Source organism: Ciconia boyciana, chromosome 4 (genome assembly GCF_034638445.1).
Source record: "Ciconia boyciana chromosome 4, ASM3463844v1, whole genome shotgun sequence".
NCBI classification, from domain to species: domain Eukaryota; kingdom Metazoa; phylum Chordata; class Aves; order Ciconiiformes; family Ciconiidae; genus Ciconia; species Ciconia boyciana.
This window is the reverse complement of record NC_132937.1, coordinates 22,571,668-22,590,694: the sequence shown is the minus strand read 5'-3', so window position 1 is coordinate 22,590,694 and position 19,027 is coordinate 22,571,668. Positions and strand designations below refer to the sequence as shown.

At 45.3% G+C, this 19,027-nt stretch overlaps 2 protein-coding genes across 6 annotated transcripts in view; one reads left to right on the top strand and one right to left on the bottom strand.

The window, feature by feature from the left end:
* KIF24 (kinesin family member 24) overlaps positions 1-4,467 on the top strand; it is a 33,816-nt gene extending 29,349 nt beyond the window's left edge. For 2 of the 3 annotated variants that reach the window (XM_072860032.1, XM_072860031.1), the window contains one exon: positions 1,165-4,467. In XM_072860032.1, the coding sequence (XP_072716133.1) occupies positions 1,165-1,305 (141 nt within the window). In that variant the 3' untranslated portion in view covers positions 1,306-4,467. The remainder of the gene's footprint in view (positions 1-1,164) is intronic. The other variant, XM_072860033.1, reaches the window with a different exon arrangement.
* A 2,803-nt stretch (positions 4,468-7,270) lies between these two features.
* UBAP1 (ubiquitin associated protein 1) overlaps positions 7,271-19,027 on the bottom strand; it is a 38,029-nt gene continuing 26,272 nt past the window's right edge. For 2 of the 3 annotated variants that reach the window (XM_072861017.1, XM_072861018.1), the window contains exons 4-8: positions 15,630-16,559; positions 11,645-11,680; positions 10,989-11,186; positions 9,422-9,523; positions 7,271-7,966 (exon numbers count right to left, since the gene is read on the bottom strand). In XM_072861017.1, the coding sequence (XP_072717118.1) occupies positions 7,826-7,966; positions 9,422-9,523; positions 10,989-11,186; positions 11,645-11,680; positions 15,630-16,559 (1,407 nt within the window). In that variant the 3' untranslated portion in view covers positions 7,271-7,825. The remainder of the gene's footprint in view (positions 7,967-9,421; positions 9,524-10,988; positions 11,187-11,644; positions 11,681-15,629; positions 16,560-19,027) is intronic. The other variant, XM_072861019.1, reaches the window with a different exon arrangement.

Below are 19,027 nucleotides of genomic sequence, written 5' to 3'. Positions count from 1 at the left end.
TTCTGTAGTGCTATTTCACAGCATGACCTTTCTTTGATCAATGAAATCAGCTTGGACTTCCCGTATCAGTTTCTCTCCTTCCACTTTCATATGGTTGCATCTTCTCCAGCCATGAAACTTTGGCCACAGGAGAGACCCCTGCCAAGACCGGCCACATACTGAACCAAGCAGTACTTAAAGTGCTTAAGAAAAATATGCCATGACAGCTGGGCTGGTCTTCATTACAGTCCTGATGTCCCTGCAAGACAAAGATACAGTGCATGAGATAGCTGGAGTCCTGCCAAATAAGCTTCTGAATGATTGATTTTCATGTGGTGGCAGGTGAAGTCCCTAGCCCTGAGGATGCTGACACCTCCCAGTGTCTTAGATGTTGACCTGTGAACAGAGGCACCAAACTCTACTCTCAGCTGGAGAGCAGAGCAAGTCTGAGTGCTGTCTTATTAATACAAGCCCTACTTAAAAATAACTGCCTCCATTTCAGTTTTAATCACAGTTTCATATCACTTTTTATCCGTGTGGCAGGTTGCTATGGAAGGTAGAGTTCCCCTTGGCCGAGGCTATATACACTGCTGGTATTTCTCATGTCAGATCTAGCAGACCTGTAGCCATGCAGGAGTTGGACTGGCCCTGTGACCTGATGTAAAATAGTCCCTTCCATCTCCCAAGAATGGGCTATTATGTCTGATCAATGAGTGGCCCAGCTCATCATTTATTTTCATGATTGCTAGATCCAAGAGGTGTCAGGAACAGAGTTCAGTACATTGTAAACTGCATGTCAGATGACCAGTACCAAACCTTTGGTACCTGTACCAAACCTTTGAAAAGCTAACTGGTGTAGAAGGGTGATAACAGGTGCTTTATACATTTTTATTTTTTGTATTATTTTTATTTTTTGTTTTTATTTTTATTTTTAAACCATTGTATTAGCTGTAACTTCACAAACAGATAAAACTACCAGAGTAAGTTATCCTCGGTATTTAGAGGCTAACTATTTAGGTATTTGTGAGGGTCAGGACTTTAATAAGGAAACACTGATTTAATCTACTATGCTGGAGAATGGAAAACATACTTTTATTTTCTGCTACAGTGCATAAAATACGCTGATTTTTCTCCAACCTGCTGCTACTATTGTTCCCTAAACTTTCCTTTTCCCTTCTTCACCAGGATTTTCAGAATTTCGTGACCAAGCTGGATGAAGTCTTGGTACTGAAGTCAAAGTGTATCCAAACGATGCGAGCCCAGCTTCAGCTCTATTTAGCCTCTCCTGGCACTGACATGTCCCTGCAAACACCTCCACCAGTTTAGACCTTCTTTGCTTACACATGCACAAAACCAGCTATGGAAACAGCCAGCTTTTCCAGTCAGGAAATGCTGCACTTGGTGATGCAGAGTGTGGGTGGGTAGGGGATAGCTTTTGGTTTGATGTTAGTGATTAGTGTGTATTTTAGATAAGGATGGAGAGAATTCTGAGTAAATGAGAGATGACTACTTGGCACCACAAGGTTTTGTATTTCCTTAATACCAGTAAGCCACATTCTTAAGAATAACAATTCAGCAGCCTTTTAAATATCTCACCAAGCAGCAGGCAGTCCTGTCCACAGTATTCATAGCAGCTTCTCACATGCTAAAGGCACTTCTGTGTTGCCAAGAAAATGAGGGAGAAAGAAAAAACACTTTGAAGCCAGACGCAGGTCTGAACAGAAAAAAGCTATCCAGAAAAGTGTTTGCAAACAGAAGCCAGGAAAGAGAGAGGAGCCACTGTTTGTTAAGTACACTCACGTAACTAGACCCCAACTAAATGGAAGTCAAGGCCAGGGCAAGAAGTGCTGTCACTTTCAGAAGAAGGCAGGCTGTTGTCGCATTTGTTCTTTGCTTGGGACAAACACTCCAGGGCTCCTGAAAGAGGTGGCTTAAGTCATGGGTAACGAGTGGTTTAGTAGGGACTTTGTACCAAAGGCTCATCGAGTGTGTTAATAAGAATGTGGGTTTCATACCACTGCCAACAGTGAGAGGCCAACAGCCTACCTGCTACAAATGATGTCTGATCTCTGCACTATGGCACAGCTGTAGTGTGCTCATTGTCCGGGCTGACAGAATTGATTTTTTGCATCAGAAGAGGGTCTGGTTAGAGGCTGTGGCATTTCAGAAGCTGCTAACAGTGCTGTTATGTGAAGCTGGTATTTGAATCAAGAACTACAGAAACATCAGCTGGAGCCCTGCAAAAGCTCTGCTGCTGCATGCATCACATCTGAACCACAAAACAAGTCTACTTGCTGAAGCCGGAAGTGACCTGGAAACATGCTCAGCTGAAAACGTGCTGTGTGAGTGCTCCCGCTCCAAAATTAGAACTGGTGCAGCACATTTGGCCATCTCAGTGTCTCCTCAGTAACGCCTGTAGTAGCTCAATCAAAGCCTGCTCAGTAGCCAGAAATGCCAGTGGTAAGGGGACACTGCTGCTTGACCAGCTGTGAATTTTACTGCCTGCTTCTACAGCTACCCCAAGGAGCCCAGGTTTGGCCAAGCAGCAATACAGTAATCGCAGTGACACTCAGTTATCTGGGTTGCATATTTGGTGCAAACACTCCCAGGAATGTCACACAGCATAGCCCTGGGGAACAGAAGTGCAAGGGGAGGACTCGTAACAGAAGTCCTACATCAGTGCCCTGACTACTAGGGGGTTTTTTTAGCACTGATTTGTCTCCATCTTGCAATTGAGACTGGATTACTCTGTGGAGCATAGAGCAGCATCCCTCCAGGGTTTGAGTTTATGGCTCTCAGGATGGTTCCTCTGTCCAGGTTACAGGTCAGTGGCACATCACACCTGAACCCAGGTCTCCTAGCCCCCTTTTCAGAAGCCTTCCTTGCCCAGAGAAATGAGGCTTCCAGGAGCAAGACTCTTAGTGTCAGTGGTATTTTGGTATTTGTGCACAGCACAGAGCAGGGGTGCTTCACAGCCACCAGAGAGCTATAAAACAGTGGGACACCCGGCATCTTGTTAAAACCATGGAGGGAAGAGCAGGCATTAAACCGAGCTCCCTTTTAAAACAATAAACTCTTAGAAAGCCTCCCTCCACCTCCTGGGGACAGGGAGATCTTTCCCATGGGTAAGGTGAGGACAACACATGGCAGCTGGGTAGTTCTTGTACCTTCTGAAAGCATAAATGGATGTGAGCACTTACAGTAGTTTCTCCAGCACTTTCTCAGCAAGCACACAGAAAACAAGGCTACTGGGGAGCTGCTGAGGAGCTTTGTAACTTCATTTGGAGCCAAGGAAAATGTCAGACTGTAGGACATGTGCACAGGTCACAAGAAAATGAGATGCCCAGCCAGTAACACAGTGCTAGGGAGGAAAACTTCCCCTCTACATACGCTGACATTTGGGCAATGAGTATTGGTTGATGGTACTTTCAGGTTTTTTAAAGAGCAGCTCAGCAAAGTACATTTACAGGTATTTTCAGTCTCTTACCCAAGGTGGCCATTTCTAAAGCAGCACACAAGGCGGAGCCATTCACACAATCATAGTGCCATGTCCTAACCTCAGTATTTTCAGAGATAGTTGCAACAAAACAGATGAGTGACCAAAAACTTCCATGAAAAGAGGAGATGGGAGTTAAGTCAGCTACCAAATTTGAGCCACCTGTGAATCCTGTCCAGTCTACTGTGAAAAAGGCAAGTCTGTCTGGCAGATCTGAGCCCCAGTGCAAGTTCCCAGAGCAGGAACTATTCGCTCCCTGGAGGAATGGCCAGGAACACTGAGAAACAACAAATAAACAAAACAACAACAAAAAAGCAGTTTTCCAAGGTCTGATAATATTTTTTAAACTGGAGCCATCCAGCCAATCCACAAGACTATATCTTGTTAAATGTAAGATTTTATTATCAGTCTGCTCTCAGAATTTCATTTTTCTCTACTGAATGTGAGACTTGACTAAAATAAAATAAAATAATAAAAAAAGCAGCCCTGGCTGTGAAAAACCACCCATCCTTGGCAATAACAGGACTATGGACATGCTTGAAGTGCTGCATGCCCAGGAGATACCAAAACTGGGCTTCTAGTATGCAACGGAAACTACCAAAGCTGTCAAAACCAGTAATGTTTTTCTCTCTGCTATTAAGGTTATTACCTAGATGCTGCTTTAATTCTTGTGTGAAAATGAGCATTTTAAAAGTGTCATCCCCTTCCTGCTGTTTGATATTGCACTGACACCTGATATGAGTGGTTTTCATTTCAACCTGAGGAGCGTGTGTGAAAGTGTTTGTCATTGCAGCAGTCTAAGATTTTAAGAGAGCCTGGCCATGTACAATCAAATAAATGCAGAACTAAAATGGGTTCATGTTTGTATTCAGGTGCAACAAAGGCTATTAATGCTCATGGCAGATGCTTGATATTTTATTTGAGTAATTGACATTATTTAAAATAAAATTTGATTTACTACAGAACTCTGGTAAAATTTGTTTTAAAGTAAATGTGATCAAAATGCATGCTTGTTTGATTGCAAAAGATTAACTGAGCTGGGAATCAGGATCCCCTTCACAGCTGGCCTGTTGACGCAGCTGGTGTTTCAGAAGGTGTCCTCCAGCCACCAGCCACATGCGGCCGACCCGGACAGTCTGTGGCACCAGCAGAACAACCCTCGCACCAGGTTTTGCTGCACCGCTGGGAGAAGCTAGCGATCTCCCCAGCATGGAGAATTGCCCAGCCACACACCGTGCAGAAAAGCTGCTGATGTGGGCTCTGGGGTTGGCAACCCACACTGCCCAGGGTGCTCTGGCAGAGCCAAGCTGCTGCAGGAGCCACGAGGCCGGCCAAAGAAAGCCTCGGGGCACACTGCAGCCCTGGAGCACAGAGGAAGACTGTCAGATCCCAGGAAGAAGTCATCCTCAAAACAAGGCAGTGACCACAGCAGCACCTCTCATCCCACCAGGTCTCCAGCCATGTACAGGCAGAGTGGGACCCCCATGGCTGCTGTGTGGGTGACAGACGGCTCTTCAGTCACCCTTACCAGGCTGCTGCTGGCCAGGAACCATCAGGAGGCAGCTCAGGGGGTCTCTGGCTCAAAGTACAACCACCAGTTTTGGCTCTGCCTCTACACTTCTCCTCACAAGCCTTTCCACCAAGGCACCCAGACCTCAGTATCTGGCAGCAGCTAGCACAAGGCAGCAGAACCACCTCTGACAAAGTCGAAGCAGTGCTAAGTGTTGGGGACATAAATCAATCTGACCTGAGAACCTAAGGAAAAGCCCTAATGTCTCAAGTGCGACTGGGGATGCAGTCATCTCAGCAGCCAGCAGCAGGGCAGAGCCCAGCCCCACACCAGCCATCAGCAGGACCTCCCCATGTCCAGGCTGAGCTTTGTTCGTAACTTGACAGGAAAGAATTGACAGTACCAGAGTCACTAGCAATGCATGGCACCCAGAACAACATTCAAGTGTCATGACATGGTGTCACTTGTTACACATTCAGAAGTGCCTCTCCCCTAAGCCACCAGGTTAATCCCCTCACTCCATGCTCTTTCCTTCTGTGAGAAGGCACCCCAGAAACATGGTTCCAGCCTTCAGCCACCCGGTGATGTAAATCCAGAAACCTCACTGCTGAAGTAAGAGCAACATCACTGGGGAAGACACAGATGGGTATGTCTTTGGAAGGAGGTGACCAGTTTCACAGGTATCACTTCCCATCTTCACCTCTCTCCTCTCACCTCTACAACAGTCTCCATAAGCAGAGTGGTTACTGTAGCGGGGTTAAGAGCCAGAGGATGACAACTGTGAAAAAACTTAACACACATTAATGCAACCAAAGAGATTATTTTATTCAAAGGTTTGGTCTAAATAGTTGTTTATTTGCTGGCAAGACTTCTTGCCCCTTCATAACTGTCTAGTACCAGACACAGACTTGTTTGGATATTAATTCTGAGAGAACCAGAACACAACCAAATGCTCTCAGCCGTGACAGTAAAGCAGTTTTGAATTTTGTTTTCCAGCTTTCCTGATCAATCAGGAACCCCATTTCCTTGTTTCAAACTGTCACGTTTCTCACCTGGGAAGGAAAGCCAGGCAACTGCTTTACCTGCACCCACAGAGGCAGCAGCTGCTGACCCACCAGATGCTGAATGTCCTTCTTAGACAAGTTTTAATTTCCGCTCCACCACTAGAAGCTGGTGAAGCTCAATGCTTCAGGATACGATGCAAGGCAATCTGCCCTAGTCCTACTCATCATCCATCTCCACATCTCCTAGATACTTGCCAGCTACATCTCTCCTCAGCATCATTCTGTTTTAAGTAAAGGTATGTAACTAACATAGTTGAGCACCTCACAGAGAACTCCAGGAGTTAACACTGGACCCAAATTAGATGTTTTGGTTATACACGGTTAACAACAGAGACAAAGCCATCTCCTTCAGGACCCTGATGAGCTAAAACCTCCTACCGAAAAACCTAAGCTGAGGCAACAAGCTGAGTTGTTTTCCCCTCCCGAAGTCCAATGCTCCCAGCTCCATGCTCTAGCATGGGTTTTGATCCCTAGGCTTGGTTTTTGCAACAGAACGAAAATAAGCCACAGAAAAAAGCAGCATGTTCCACCACTGCAGCCGCCTGGCCAGAGACCTCTGGCCATTCTGCCCAACACAGTGTTCATGCGTGCCTCCAGGAACAGGCAGCACCTGAGCAGGCTGGATCCAGCACCTTCTTCATCTGCTGAAGCCAAAGAGCATGAGAGATGGGAACCATGACACTGGGAGTTATATTTGAGGGTTTTATTAGTTGTTCTTCTGCAGAATCAAAATATTTAGCAAATTACTTCAAAGATTCCTCAAGACTGCTGATATTTTATGTATTTAGAACTTGAACAATGTACAATGTAATACTTTGAACTATCAAAAACAACCCAAAACCTGTTTTCTAGTACTAGATGTTATTACATAACTCTATAGCAGTGTGAAAAACGGAACTAATGCAGTGAGTATATTTGTTTTAAAGAAAGTGCTTGAAAGAAACCTCCTGCATCACACTGAGTATTATTTAAAACAAAGATAACTGATTTCCTAGCAGGGCATTGTCTTAAATATCCTACAAGCCTGGGGGATTAAGAATACTGAGCCCCAGCTCTCTGCCTTCAGATTCAAGAACCAACACAAGTTGCAGGTCCAGGTAGAGTTCACAGCTTACCTGTTTCAAGAGAACTTACACACCACTCGGCATTGGATGCTCATGTCTGGCAGAAGTGTTGGATGTGTGGGTAAACCCCCCCCCCCCCAAAAAAAAACCACAAGAGGAACAGCTTTTCTCTTTATGCATAGCAACGGTTTCTGAACCAGTGTTTTACTAAGTTACAGACTAACTTTCAACCAAAAAATAAAACTCCATTGCACTAAAGGTCAAATTTAACCAGTTAATCTGGACTGTGACAGTCAAGTAATTCAGTACAAGCAGACACCATGAAAGCAGCTTCAAAGAACCAAAGCATCCTAGTTTCATAACCAACTTAGTATTCTTCTGTCCAACTCCAGTGCAACAGTGAGGGGGAGAAACCACTCCTGTCTCTACCTATGTACAATTCCAGTAGAGATTGGGCAGTCTAAACTCTCCGTGGCCAAGCTGGAAAAAGGAAACTTAGGAAAGGACACTTTAAAAATTTAATTTAAGAAAGAAAGGTGGCTCTCAGTGGAAAGAGAAATGCTGGAGTGATGCAGGCAAGTGGGCTTGCTCAGTCACTCTCCCATGTATGTGAAAAGCCAGACTCCTTCCTGCCGAGAGCAAGTCACACTGGATGTGAAGGTGGCGGGGCTGGTCCTGCTCCGTTGCACGCCGAGAATCCAGGAATGTGTTTTCAGCTGGCTCCTGCACGGGCCATTAGATCTTCCAAAGCGTTGTGTTGGTCGTTGTTATGTAATAGTAAGACCTCCTTAATGTCTTTTAGTTCAAAGCCCATTTCTTTAAATTGACTCATTAGTTGGAGAAGTTCTGTGATCTGAAAGACACACACAGTCCATTATTTGCAAAAGAAAAGAGGATCAGTGCTTGGTGGAGGTTTAGCACAGAGCCAGCCTTCAGTGACTGGGCACCCTATGGGGTGGATTCCTCCTCCCCAAGTACAGCTTGTTCCAGCTCTATTTGGAGAGAGTCCACTCACACCAGAGCTGGTAGAGCTCTGGGTGCAGTAGCCCACAGGGGCCTCACCTTCAGTCCCCTGTGTTTGCAGTCCTGCATTTCCAAAATCCTCTTCAGCAAGGGCAGCAAAGCTCGGTCTGTGAGGGTGTCTCTCTCCCAGTAGGAAATTTATCAGCCTGGCCCAATTTAGGCTCCCAAAAATGTTGATTAATGGCACCCTGCTCCAGCAGCTCCTGCAAGCAGGAGCAGCTCCTGCTGCATCTCAATTTTTTTAAAGTTACTTCAACTTTGGGAACAGTACAGTAGCCCTTGCTATCAACTGGCTCTTCAGATCTAGGGCAAACTTGGGGGGTTAGCACAAATCCCATTGGACACACTGTGTACAATACTACCAACATCAACCACAAATCCTCCCCGAGCTTTGAAAAAATAAAGTGACAAGAAGTGAATCAGCTGATCAGACTTTTATGAATCCTCTGCCATATACAGTGCCTCCACTCTGCTCCAGAGGAAAGAAAAACCCAAAACCAAGCAAGCAGGTTGAAATGGGCAATCAGAAGATTAGCCATTTCCAGTTTGGGGGTTAAGCAAGTAGCAAATGTGTTTCCTGAACTCAGTCACTTCTCCCATCTTCACACTGTTGCTCCTGCAAGCCCATCACTAAGTCCAAGAAAGGCAGGAAAGCATATATATGTCTGTGGGGGTTGGACTGCACCTCTAAAGATTTCATGTAATAACTTGGGACACAACAGGCTGGCAGACTGTAAAAGATCCTGCTGTTCTCTGCCCTGGCTACCCACTCCTGCCTCTGTACCTCTGGTGCTGGTAAAGCAGCCAGGCATGAACCAGACCCCAAAACCTGTATTTTCTAGCTTCTTCCAGAGAGAGCCCTAACCCAATTTGCTGAGCAGCCAGGCAGATGCGTTTGTACAAGGGAGAAAATTCACAGCCAAGGCAGGCTGGCAGGGTTTGAAAGACAATTTGCTGCTTCTGAAATTAACTGTCTCCGTACCAAGCACCTTGCCCACAAGAGAGCTCTGGATTCAAAATATTACAACCAGAACAAGCAGGGTCTTTAAAAAAAATCCTGTCCCCATAAAAATGCATGCAAGTGAGAGTAATAAAACAATGCAGAAGAATTCTAATGCTTTAACACATATTTGCTTTATCACTGCAAAGATGTCCTTTGGTAGTCAGTTTTTGGAAACAAGGCAGCACTACCATGAAAGCCAGAATTACACCAGCCAGAGGAACTGCTGCTGGTATTCCTTATGACAGCACGTTCTCTCTATTGCTTAGCACGTTGCACCCTCACCTTCTCCTCTGAACACTGGTGCATTTCCAAAGCTGCTTCAACAAGAAGTGGATCAAAGCCCTTCTCACAAAGCTGTCCGTGTGCAAACAGGTAATCCAAAACCTGTGGGAAATGAAGAAAAGAAACTAAGTTTGCAGAGTGGCATTTGCAGCACGCAGTTGAATACCGTCTCTGCACTTGCAGAGGGGCTGAGCACGACTCTACCCCATGCTTCACCAGGAACCAAGATAAAGTCCTTCCTAGTAGAGTTGAGATGCTCTTTATGCAAGAGCTTGTTCAGAGAAAACAGATGAGCCCTTCTGTCCTCCTGTGCTCTCCCATCAGTTCTGAACATCTTCCACTCTAGTCAAAACCGTCTCAGAAGCCTATCTTTAGCCTTCCATGCCTGATCACTGAGCAGAAGGCAGAAGTTTGACTGTGCTTTTTATACTACAAGTTTTTAAAATGGAACTGTAGGTCCAGCAGTCAAGATGTGTCAGCTTTTAGCTTCCTCTCAGACAGCCACAAGAGCTGATGCAATCTGAAAGCAGTCAGCCTTTTAATATCAACTCAGCATACTGGTGAGTGAGCTGCAAATCCCAGCTCACATGTCCAGAAACTGCTGCCACATTTCTTATCCATCCTCAGCTTTGAGAGGTATGGGGAGAGGACAACTAGGTAATGCTAGGAAGGCGGAAGAACGCAGTCTGCAAGTACAGCAGGATTTAAAACCACCCTCCTTAGGGCCATTTTTTCCATCTGATACTACAGTTCACTCCAGCGCACAGCTTAAAACACTCTCGATGCATAGGTAGTGGGCAAGCAGATCAGCTCCACAAGCAGAAGTTGCTGGGACACCCCTCCTCCCCAGGCACAGTCCCACCAGGCGATGCTCGGTGCAGCACACAGCCTGCCTAGCGTCAGTACAGAAAGTTTGGCCACACTCTCCCTGCTTTAAAATGTTTCTTTGAAGCGGATCCAAGACTCGGAGCCACGCTTCATCCTGCAGTGCTTTATGCTCTGTGACCTCGTTTTAGCAAGCGCTTGAGGCAACACGTGAGGCAGGAAGCACGACAACCAGAGCGCACAAAAGAAAGTCGGTCAGTGGTGCCTTGCGAGAGCCCTTCAGGGCTGTCATAAGCCTCCAAGGGGCCAATCTCTCTACAAGGAGAGACGTCAGCATCGTAACCCCTTGTGCTCAGAACAAGGGAAGCCAGCTGCCTTTTTGCCACACTAAGCTTCCTTTGGATGGCTTTGTGGCTCCTGGGAAGACCCAGTACCTCTCCCAGCTTCACGTGGAGCTAAGGGCTCATCCCAAGCTCAGTGCAGCTGCAACCCAGCACCCACAAGTGTGGCTGACTCAAACAGTCTCTCATCAGAAACATATGCAGACACTCTTTTCTTTGGTTTTGGGAGCCTTTACTGCCAGGTGACAGCTCCTCTAGCTGTTAATATCACAGTGGCTACAGGCTGCAACCCCCTATTAGAATAAAAGTATTCCCCTCTATCCATTTTGCAAACCCGAGGTTGTTTCTCAGCAGAATGAGCATCCAATCAAGGGTTTCTTTCCCGTTGCACAAGCTCTTACCTGGTCTATGTTCTGTCCCTTCTTCTTCATGGCTTTCAGGACGTTCTCAGGCGAGTACCCCATGTTGACGACTGTCTCTACGCACTGCCTCTCACTAGCAGAGAGTGCCTGCTGTAGTTCAGGAGCGGGGCCACCCGACCGCTTTGTGCGGCTGGTGTTATTGGGCACTTTAGACACTGGGAAATTTTGGTGCACTACCTAAAGGGGAAAACCCAGAGGCTGAGGTGATGGTCATCTTCTGCATCCCCACATCCTGTTTCTGGCTAGTGCAGAACCAGGATACCCCATGTAATTAATCCGAGAGGCTTTCTAGCTTGCCCTTGGGAAGTTACTCACTGTGAGGATGAAACCAAGCAGTGCACATAGTCTGACTCCCACCATAATCTTTTTACCCTCAAAACAACAATCAACATCCCAGAGCCTTCGTAATATACCCTCTCCTACCAGTGGGACCAAAACCTTTCCATACCCAACCTTTGCAACAGTGAAGGTCCTTATGATACAGCCAAACCCTGTACCTCAGAGCAAGCATGGAGATCGCTTCCTTCACCCTAAGTTTACTCGTCACCTATGATTTCTGTACTCAAAGGAACACTACTTCTGGAGATTTTCAGAAACAGGATCCAGTGCAAGCACACAGGTATTCAGGAACTTACCACAGGGATTTCTGTTTCCTTGTAGTCGGGGTGTACCTGTTGGACAACACACAAACAGGACGACTGTAAGCATTATGCACCAGTGAGCAGAATTTGCTAGAGCTGGGGGAGAGGGGTTTTACTGGAGAGATCTGGGAATAAGTCTACTATACTAGGGAGACTTGTGGTCTGATCAGGCTTCCACACGTGAGATGCAGACATTATGCAGTTGTGTGTAGTTATAGAATAGTCATCATAAGGATCGTTTCTTCTTCTCAGCACTCTACAAATGGATTATACTCCAAGAAGGATGTGTCCCCCCTCATAATAATTGTAAGCTTGTTTGTTCTGTCACTAATGGCTACACGTTCATAGAGCTCAGTGTAACACGCTGGCTGCTGTTCAGCTCTTGACCCAGTGCTACGTGGCATGAATGACAGTGATAATTTTGAAGTCATTGCCTAGAGACTTCTCTTGACTTTTCACCATGACAAGGGGTAAGAGAAACATATCCCCCTTTTTACTCTCAAAGCACTGCATTTCATATGCCATATATGAGCAATGTGGCACACTGGCTAGAAAGAGCATGTGATTTTTCTACCAACACCCACCACTCGGTCCCATTCCCAGTACACCAACAGGGCTGGGTAACGTTCCCTGCTGTAAACCTGCTCCATTTCTGCAGAACCAGGCTGCCAGAGGGCAGAACCAACCCATCGCTTTATGCTATTTCGCCCAAGATAACAGCAGTGCAAAGGTAGAACTTTGCCCCACCAAATCTGCATGTTTCAATTAATCCATTTTAAAGTCTTCCTACATTTTAAATAGAATTAGAAAAGGCTGCAAGATATCACTGTGGACCAAGAGCCTCGGTTTTTTGCATTTCCTGATACTTATTATGCCAACATAGATTGCTTGAAAGCTTGTCCACTTCTTTCAGAAAGGCCTTCTTTGGGCCCAAACTAAACAACAAAAAACTGTTTATAGAAAAACAGTTCTGATAAAATCTGTTAGGATTTTGACAAATTCCATTTATTTACAAAAAAAAACACCAAACCCCCAAACGACCACCAAGGACGTTTTGTTCTGCATTTTTGATTTTCATCTCCAGGGTAAGAGTTTCTCTCCTAGGAGACAAAGTCTGGAGAAATCATATTCAGTCTCATGGACTGGCTTACCCAAGAACCTCTTCTCATGGTGGCAGAGGGGTTCAAAGCTTTTCGTACACACCTTCTCCAGGCACTTTTGCCAGAGCGAAAAATCACTAGAATATGTGATACACTGAAATGTGGGTCTGGAGTAGCCCTGAAATCAGCTGGTTATCAAACTGAAGAATGATGCTTTGTTATTGATGCTGCAGCCAGGAAAACCAAAACTGCTTCTGACACCAGAGATTCAAGAGTCTGGGAAAACCAACTCCTCCTCCTCAATCTACTTGAGCCCAACAACCTGTACTTGTGGTCAGTGACTTCCAGCTGAGGAGGGAAACACCTAAAGGAATTGCAGGGGACAAAGCCAGGACTGGCCATTCAGCAGCCGCGCTCCCTTACATCTCAGACCTGCATTTCAGTGCCCTTCAAGAAGCAGACATGCAGTGCTTTCAGTATGTGCTTGCACACTGTGCCTACTTTTAGGGACTTCACACAGAGGCCAGGAGCCCTGCCTGCAGCTGGTGTGCCCGCACCCATCATGCTACTGCAGCAGTATATATTCTGAATGGTCCACCAGGAGAGCCCCATCCTCCCGTAACCAGAGATTTCTGTAAATAAAATGCATCACACTAGTCAGGTCTCTGACCCGACTATGAGCTTTGTTTAATTCCAACCTGTTGTCTTCACTAGTGATTTCTTCCTCTGCCAGTGCTGCAAAAAGCAAACCAGTGAGCTTCAAAAAAAGAAGAGAGGCGACCACCCAGGACAGAATCAGTGCAGCCTCAGAGAAATCACAGGTTTATTTCCATCCAAAAAATCCTAGATCCAATTCACTGGTAAAGCATAAACTCCAGTGGTAACTCCAAATCCAAAGTTACAATTTCTAGTCTTGGGAGGAAAAAAAAAGTTATCTATAAAATCACTGTGGAATACACTAGGACATATAATTGTCCGGAGGCTTTCTAAAAAGGACAGGCTTATTCTTGTGTAACCTTACAGAAAAGGGATGCGTGACCCTTCTGCTCCCAGCCACAGGGATGACTGACTTCCTTCTATCATTTTCATACTCTGAGGATTTTTGTTACATTTACTTCAATACTTTTGCTGCATTTCCTTCAATTTCTTGCAGCTCAGCTGTCATTTTCCAGCCACTGGGACTATATTGTGGAAACATGAAACAAGCATAGTCTCATCTTGGAATTTAAACAGAAAGAACTAGTTCTGTCAGCATACCTATTTCTTGGTTTGCTATTTCCAAAGCAGAAATAGTTTCAAATTAAGATCTTTATTACTTCTCCTAGTAAGTGTGTTTTTTCATTTATCAGTTTGTATCTTCCCTTACAGCACTCTCGAGACACACCTTCCCTCTTGGCCATTAATAAATTTTAATCTGGCATAGAGATTTGAATAGAGTGAAAATTTGGCTAGCTGAGTGCCCATCTATCTAGTTGTAAGTGATCTTTCATGTTAACCCCTAGAGATGTGTCATACTTCCAGGTTCCACCTCTGAGCTACGTACAATCATACAATTGCCTCTCAAACCCGTGATCTGTAGAAGCGAGCAGTTGCTCAAGCACATTGCTGCTTCTGCCGAAGTTTACTGTACTAAATTTATTCTAGGAATCAATAAACAGCTGTTCTGCTGTGCTCTGACGAATACACTAGTTGCCAGAATACTGTATTTTGCAATTAGTAGTGCATTTACCTAAACCTGAAAAGAGGTGAAAGAACAACGGGAAAGAAGCAGTGTCATTTGTTTCAGAGCACATAGTGTCACACAAAAAACTACAGTATGCCAGTAAGACCACAGAACCATTGAAGCACTGCTTATATGGGACAGAAAAAACCAAAGTATTTTAGAGCCAGCTAGAGAATTTGACTGTACAGCTTTCATGAGGCTTCGTGAGTATTGGTGTCCAGATCTTAGGTTCTGTGGAAAAAAAAGCCCACAAACTTACTCAAATCTCTGCTCTTATTCACAAAGAGACAAAGACAACAGCTGGCGTGAAGTTAAGCATCCTCAAAGTAATTACAGAACTTGCTACAAGTCTGAGGAAATTAGCATCTATCTCCCATCTCAGAGCTGTGTGGCAATCAACTGTAATGTCAGCAATCTGAGATGATCTTCAAGCCTGTTTTTCGTATCCACCAAGCAATCCTTCCACCCTCCTTCACAAGGAGGAGGGTAAATACCAGATTTCAGACCACCAGCATTTTCTTCCTTTTGAAGATTAGATTTTAAAAGGATCTCAGGAAGAAATTAAAAAAAAACCCAAACAAAAACAAAAAAAACCCCAAACATTTATTTCACTGCAGGTCAACTGCAAGCACTTTTTTCTTTCCTGAATGACACAGCACATCTGTGTTTTTTAATCTATTATTGCTTCTATTCCCTGGAAAGCCTGCATTTCCCATTATTTCCAGCAAATAAGCAAGCAAGTCGAGGAACAAATCTAGAAGAGATTTAACTCAAAACCTAACAGCACTTCAGAATCTGATATATCTCAGTTGGATAAGACAGAATGCAGGACCGTACAAAGAAGATACCTTATGCGCTTAGCTCAGAAGTGTGCCACTACCAACACCAAGAGCTGAAAAGCTGAAAGAAAAATCACCAGAATTGGTCTAAAAATATCATATTTTGGGGAAACCTGCAGAGTAATAATCTGAGGTTCAGAACTGCCAGCATGAAGACCTGTTGGATGATTAGTTTGGCACATAAATCAAGAGGATCTACACATCACTCCCATTAAATGAAACTAAAACCAAAGCCACAGGGCATTTTAGAAGCAACATTTGCCTCCGCACCTCCACATCTCCCCAGCAACCCCAGTTCTAATCCACTGCATGTTTACCGTAGTCGCTGTGCTTTGAGATGATTGTTCTTCTGTACAAACTGTCGACACAGCCAGGGAAGGCAGCCTGGATGAAGAGGATAATGTTGATGTCTCCATGCCACTGTCCTCATTTAGAGTGGAAAGACCAACCATGTGGTGTCCATTCAGTTCACTACCTTTACTCTGAGCGCAGGTCTGCAAAGAGCTGAGCAAAGTGCCATTGCGGAGACAGGAGGTGCTGTGGAAAGTGCTCGTGAGCTTTGATGATTTTTGATCACTCTCATCGGAGTCAAGTTTAGGAAAGGACAGGGATTTGATATTGCTCACTGAAGTGATAGGGGACAGGGACACTTTGGAAGACAAGGACATCTTTTCACAGTTTCCCAACTGTGGTAAAGTGATAAAGCCATTGGGTTTGTGAAGGGGCTTGAAGTCCAACGTGGCCCTTTCTATGGATGCCAGAACTTCCTCATCTTGCAACATGGACTCAGACCCTCCTTTGGGCAAGGTATTATCTAACAGCTGGGCAACAATTGGCCCAGTAGTACCAACATGAATTTCAAGAATATTTTTTAATTCCTCCTTATCATCGATAGTTTTTAATTCCAGTTTGTCAAATGGGTCTTCTTCACATTCAAAATCAGCTGGGTTGAAGTCTGCTTTTGGACAAGGTGGACTGAGAACCTTTTGCTTCACAGCGCTGCTGTTGGCTGGCGTGGGTGTAAGAATATTATTGTGCTGCAGGCTAGCGAGGATGGGATTAATAGGAGGAGGCATGGCCTCAGGGCAATGTCCCTCCGAGAACCCCATTTTGTTGCCGTCCTCTGGAGCTGCTGTTGAGTTCGCTAGCGCTTCTTCTGCCTTGCGTTCAGCTTCTCTCTGGGCAGCTTGAATTTTTTTTATATCTTCAGCCCACTCGATTGTTTTCTTTTCCAGTGAGAAATCATACTGATGAGGGGTGGAGGGGAAAGGAGAAGAGAAAAAAAAAAAGATAAATGGTAAGGATCATAGCCACTACTTCTAATAGCAACATAAGTAACACAGAATAAGAGCTACATGAATTACCATGGACAGGCATCATTTTTTCCCCAGCATCTCTTGTAACCTATAGACTGGCAAATCTAGAAGACACCAGTAGTTCATTTTGCCTCTAGCAGCAAAACCCGTCTATAGTCTGGATTAGAATATTGTATTTTGCCTCCTTCCTACATTTATTTTTGCTTTAGAGCTACTGATCATCCCAAGAACAGTGTCACAGCCCTCCCACCCTCTCCCCCCCAAGACAACAGATGTAGCAAGGGGAAGTCTAATGCATTACTAACAGACAATCATACCCAGATTTGGCACCACTGAACTACCCCCTGTCCACAAGTTCCACAAGTAATTCAAGACTATGGCAGAGTATTTTTGCATCCAAAGACCAATACGATATTACTCAGTTCCCCCTAAAAGATTCCTAAGGGACTGGATATTAGAGTTTTACACCCACTAGTTTAAGAAGTATTGATATTCTTAAGCCAGTGCCAATGGCTCACTAGCCGAAGGGGATATACTGGCTACACTGATGATGAACACCTGCAGTAGCAGATTTTGCTGCAGTTACTGGCATGACAGGATCCCACAAGCTTTTCTCATTTAACAAAAGCTCCTTCAGGGCCAGGTTAGCACAGGAAGGCATTTGTAAGCTACTCACTACCAGTTTACTGGCCACCATAGTGGCTGGGTTGAGAGGACAAAATTTTGAACAGACTAAATCTACTTAAAGCTTTAATATCTTATGAAGAATGAACAGCCTCAAATGCTCTTTAAATAACCACAAAATGTTCAGAGAACACAGCCTACAAGCTAAGTCCAGGGTGTAACCTACCTGTGACTCACAAGAAGTCATAAGAAGTCATATCTGTGCCAGGATAATGACACATAACCAAACAGGAGTGCTCTTGCCATGGGACTGCTAGGTCATACAAATTCCTAGCTCTAAAGGGCAACAAGCCAGCAAGGCTTCTTAGGCCTCTACTGGGCTTTTCTGGGACTTGCTATGTGTTGCGTCACATCCCATCCTATAGCAGGCTCCAGTGAGATCCTGGAGAGCTGTTCTCTCAACTGTATTAACAGGTTTCCCTTCCCTCAGGTCTAAGACTCCAAGAGGTGTGATGTACAATTTATCAGTAAGGTGACTTTGAAGAACGACTCACTGGCAGACGTGCTGGGCACTACTCATTACACATTCTTTGCTATCTGAGCAGAGCCATCGTAGTTTTGTATGTGTGTGTATATGTACATGGTCATATATGGCCAAAATTGACCAAAGCCATATTTTTGTTTTATATTAAAAAAAGGGGGGGGGTTATATAAAAATATATGGCTTTGGTCAATTTTGCTTCCCTGCACTTTTTTTTTTAACAGCTCTCACTACAGCTGTAAAAAAGTCAAATTGCACTGCGAGATGCATAGTCTACTATGAGAGCAGAATAAACCCCCCATAGTCCAGGAGGAAGCAGTTAACGACCTGCTACGCAACCTGGACACTCACAAGTCTATGGGGCCAGACAGGATCCACCCGAGAGTACTGAGGGAGCTGGCAGAGGAGCTTGCCAAGCCACTCTCCATCATTTATCAGAAGTCCTGGTTAACAGGGGAGGTCCCAGACGACTGGAGGCTTGCCAGTGTGACACCCATCTACAAGAAGGGCTGGAAGGAGGATCTGGGAACTACAGGCCTGTCAGCCTGACTTCGGTACCGGGGAAAATTATGGAGCGGTTCATCTTGAGTGCGCTCAACAGGCATGTGCAGGCCAACCAGGGGATCAGGCACAGCCAGTATGGGTTCATGAAAGGCAGGTCCTGCTTGACCAACCTGATCTCCTTCTATGACAAGGTGACCCGTTTACTGGATGAGGTAAAGGCTGTAGGTGTTGTCTACCTAGACTTTAGTAAAGCCTTTGACACTGTCTCCCACAGCATTCTCCTGGAGAAACTGGCTGCTCATGGCTTAGGCAGGTGTACTCTTCGCTGGGTAAAAAACTGTCTGGATGGCCAGGCCCAAAGAGTGGTGGCAAACTGAGTTAAATCCAGTTGGCGGTCAGTCACAAGTGGTGTTCCCCAGGGCTCAGTACTGGGGCCAGTCCTGTTTAATGTCTCTGTCAATGATCTGGACGAGGGGACCGAGTGCACCCCCAGTAAGTTTGCAGACAACACCAAGTTGTGGGGGAGTGTTGATCTGCTTGAGGGGAGGAAGGCTCTGCAGAGGGACCTGGACAGGCTGGATCGATGGGCCAAGGCCAATTGTGGGAGGTTCAACAAGGCCAAGTGCCAGGTCCTGCACTTGGGCCACAACAACCCCATGCAAAGCTACAGGCTTGGGGAAGAGTAGCTGGAAAGCTGCCCAGTGGAAAAGGACCTGGGGGTGTTGGTTGA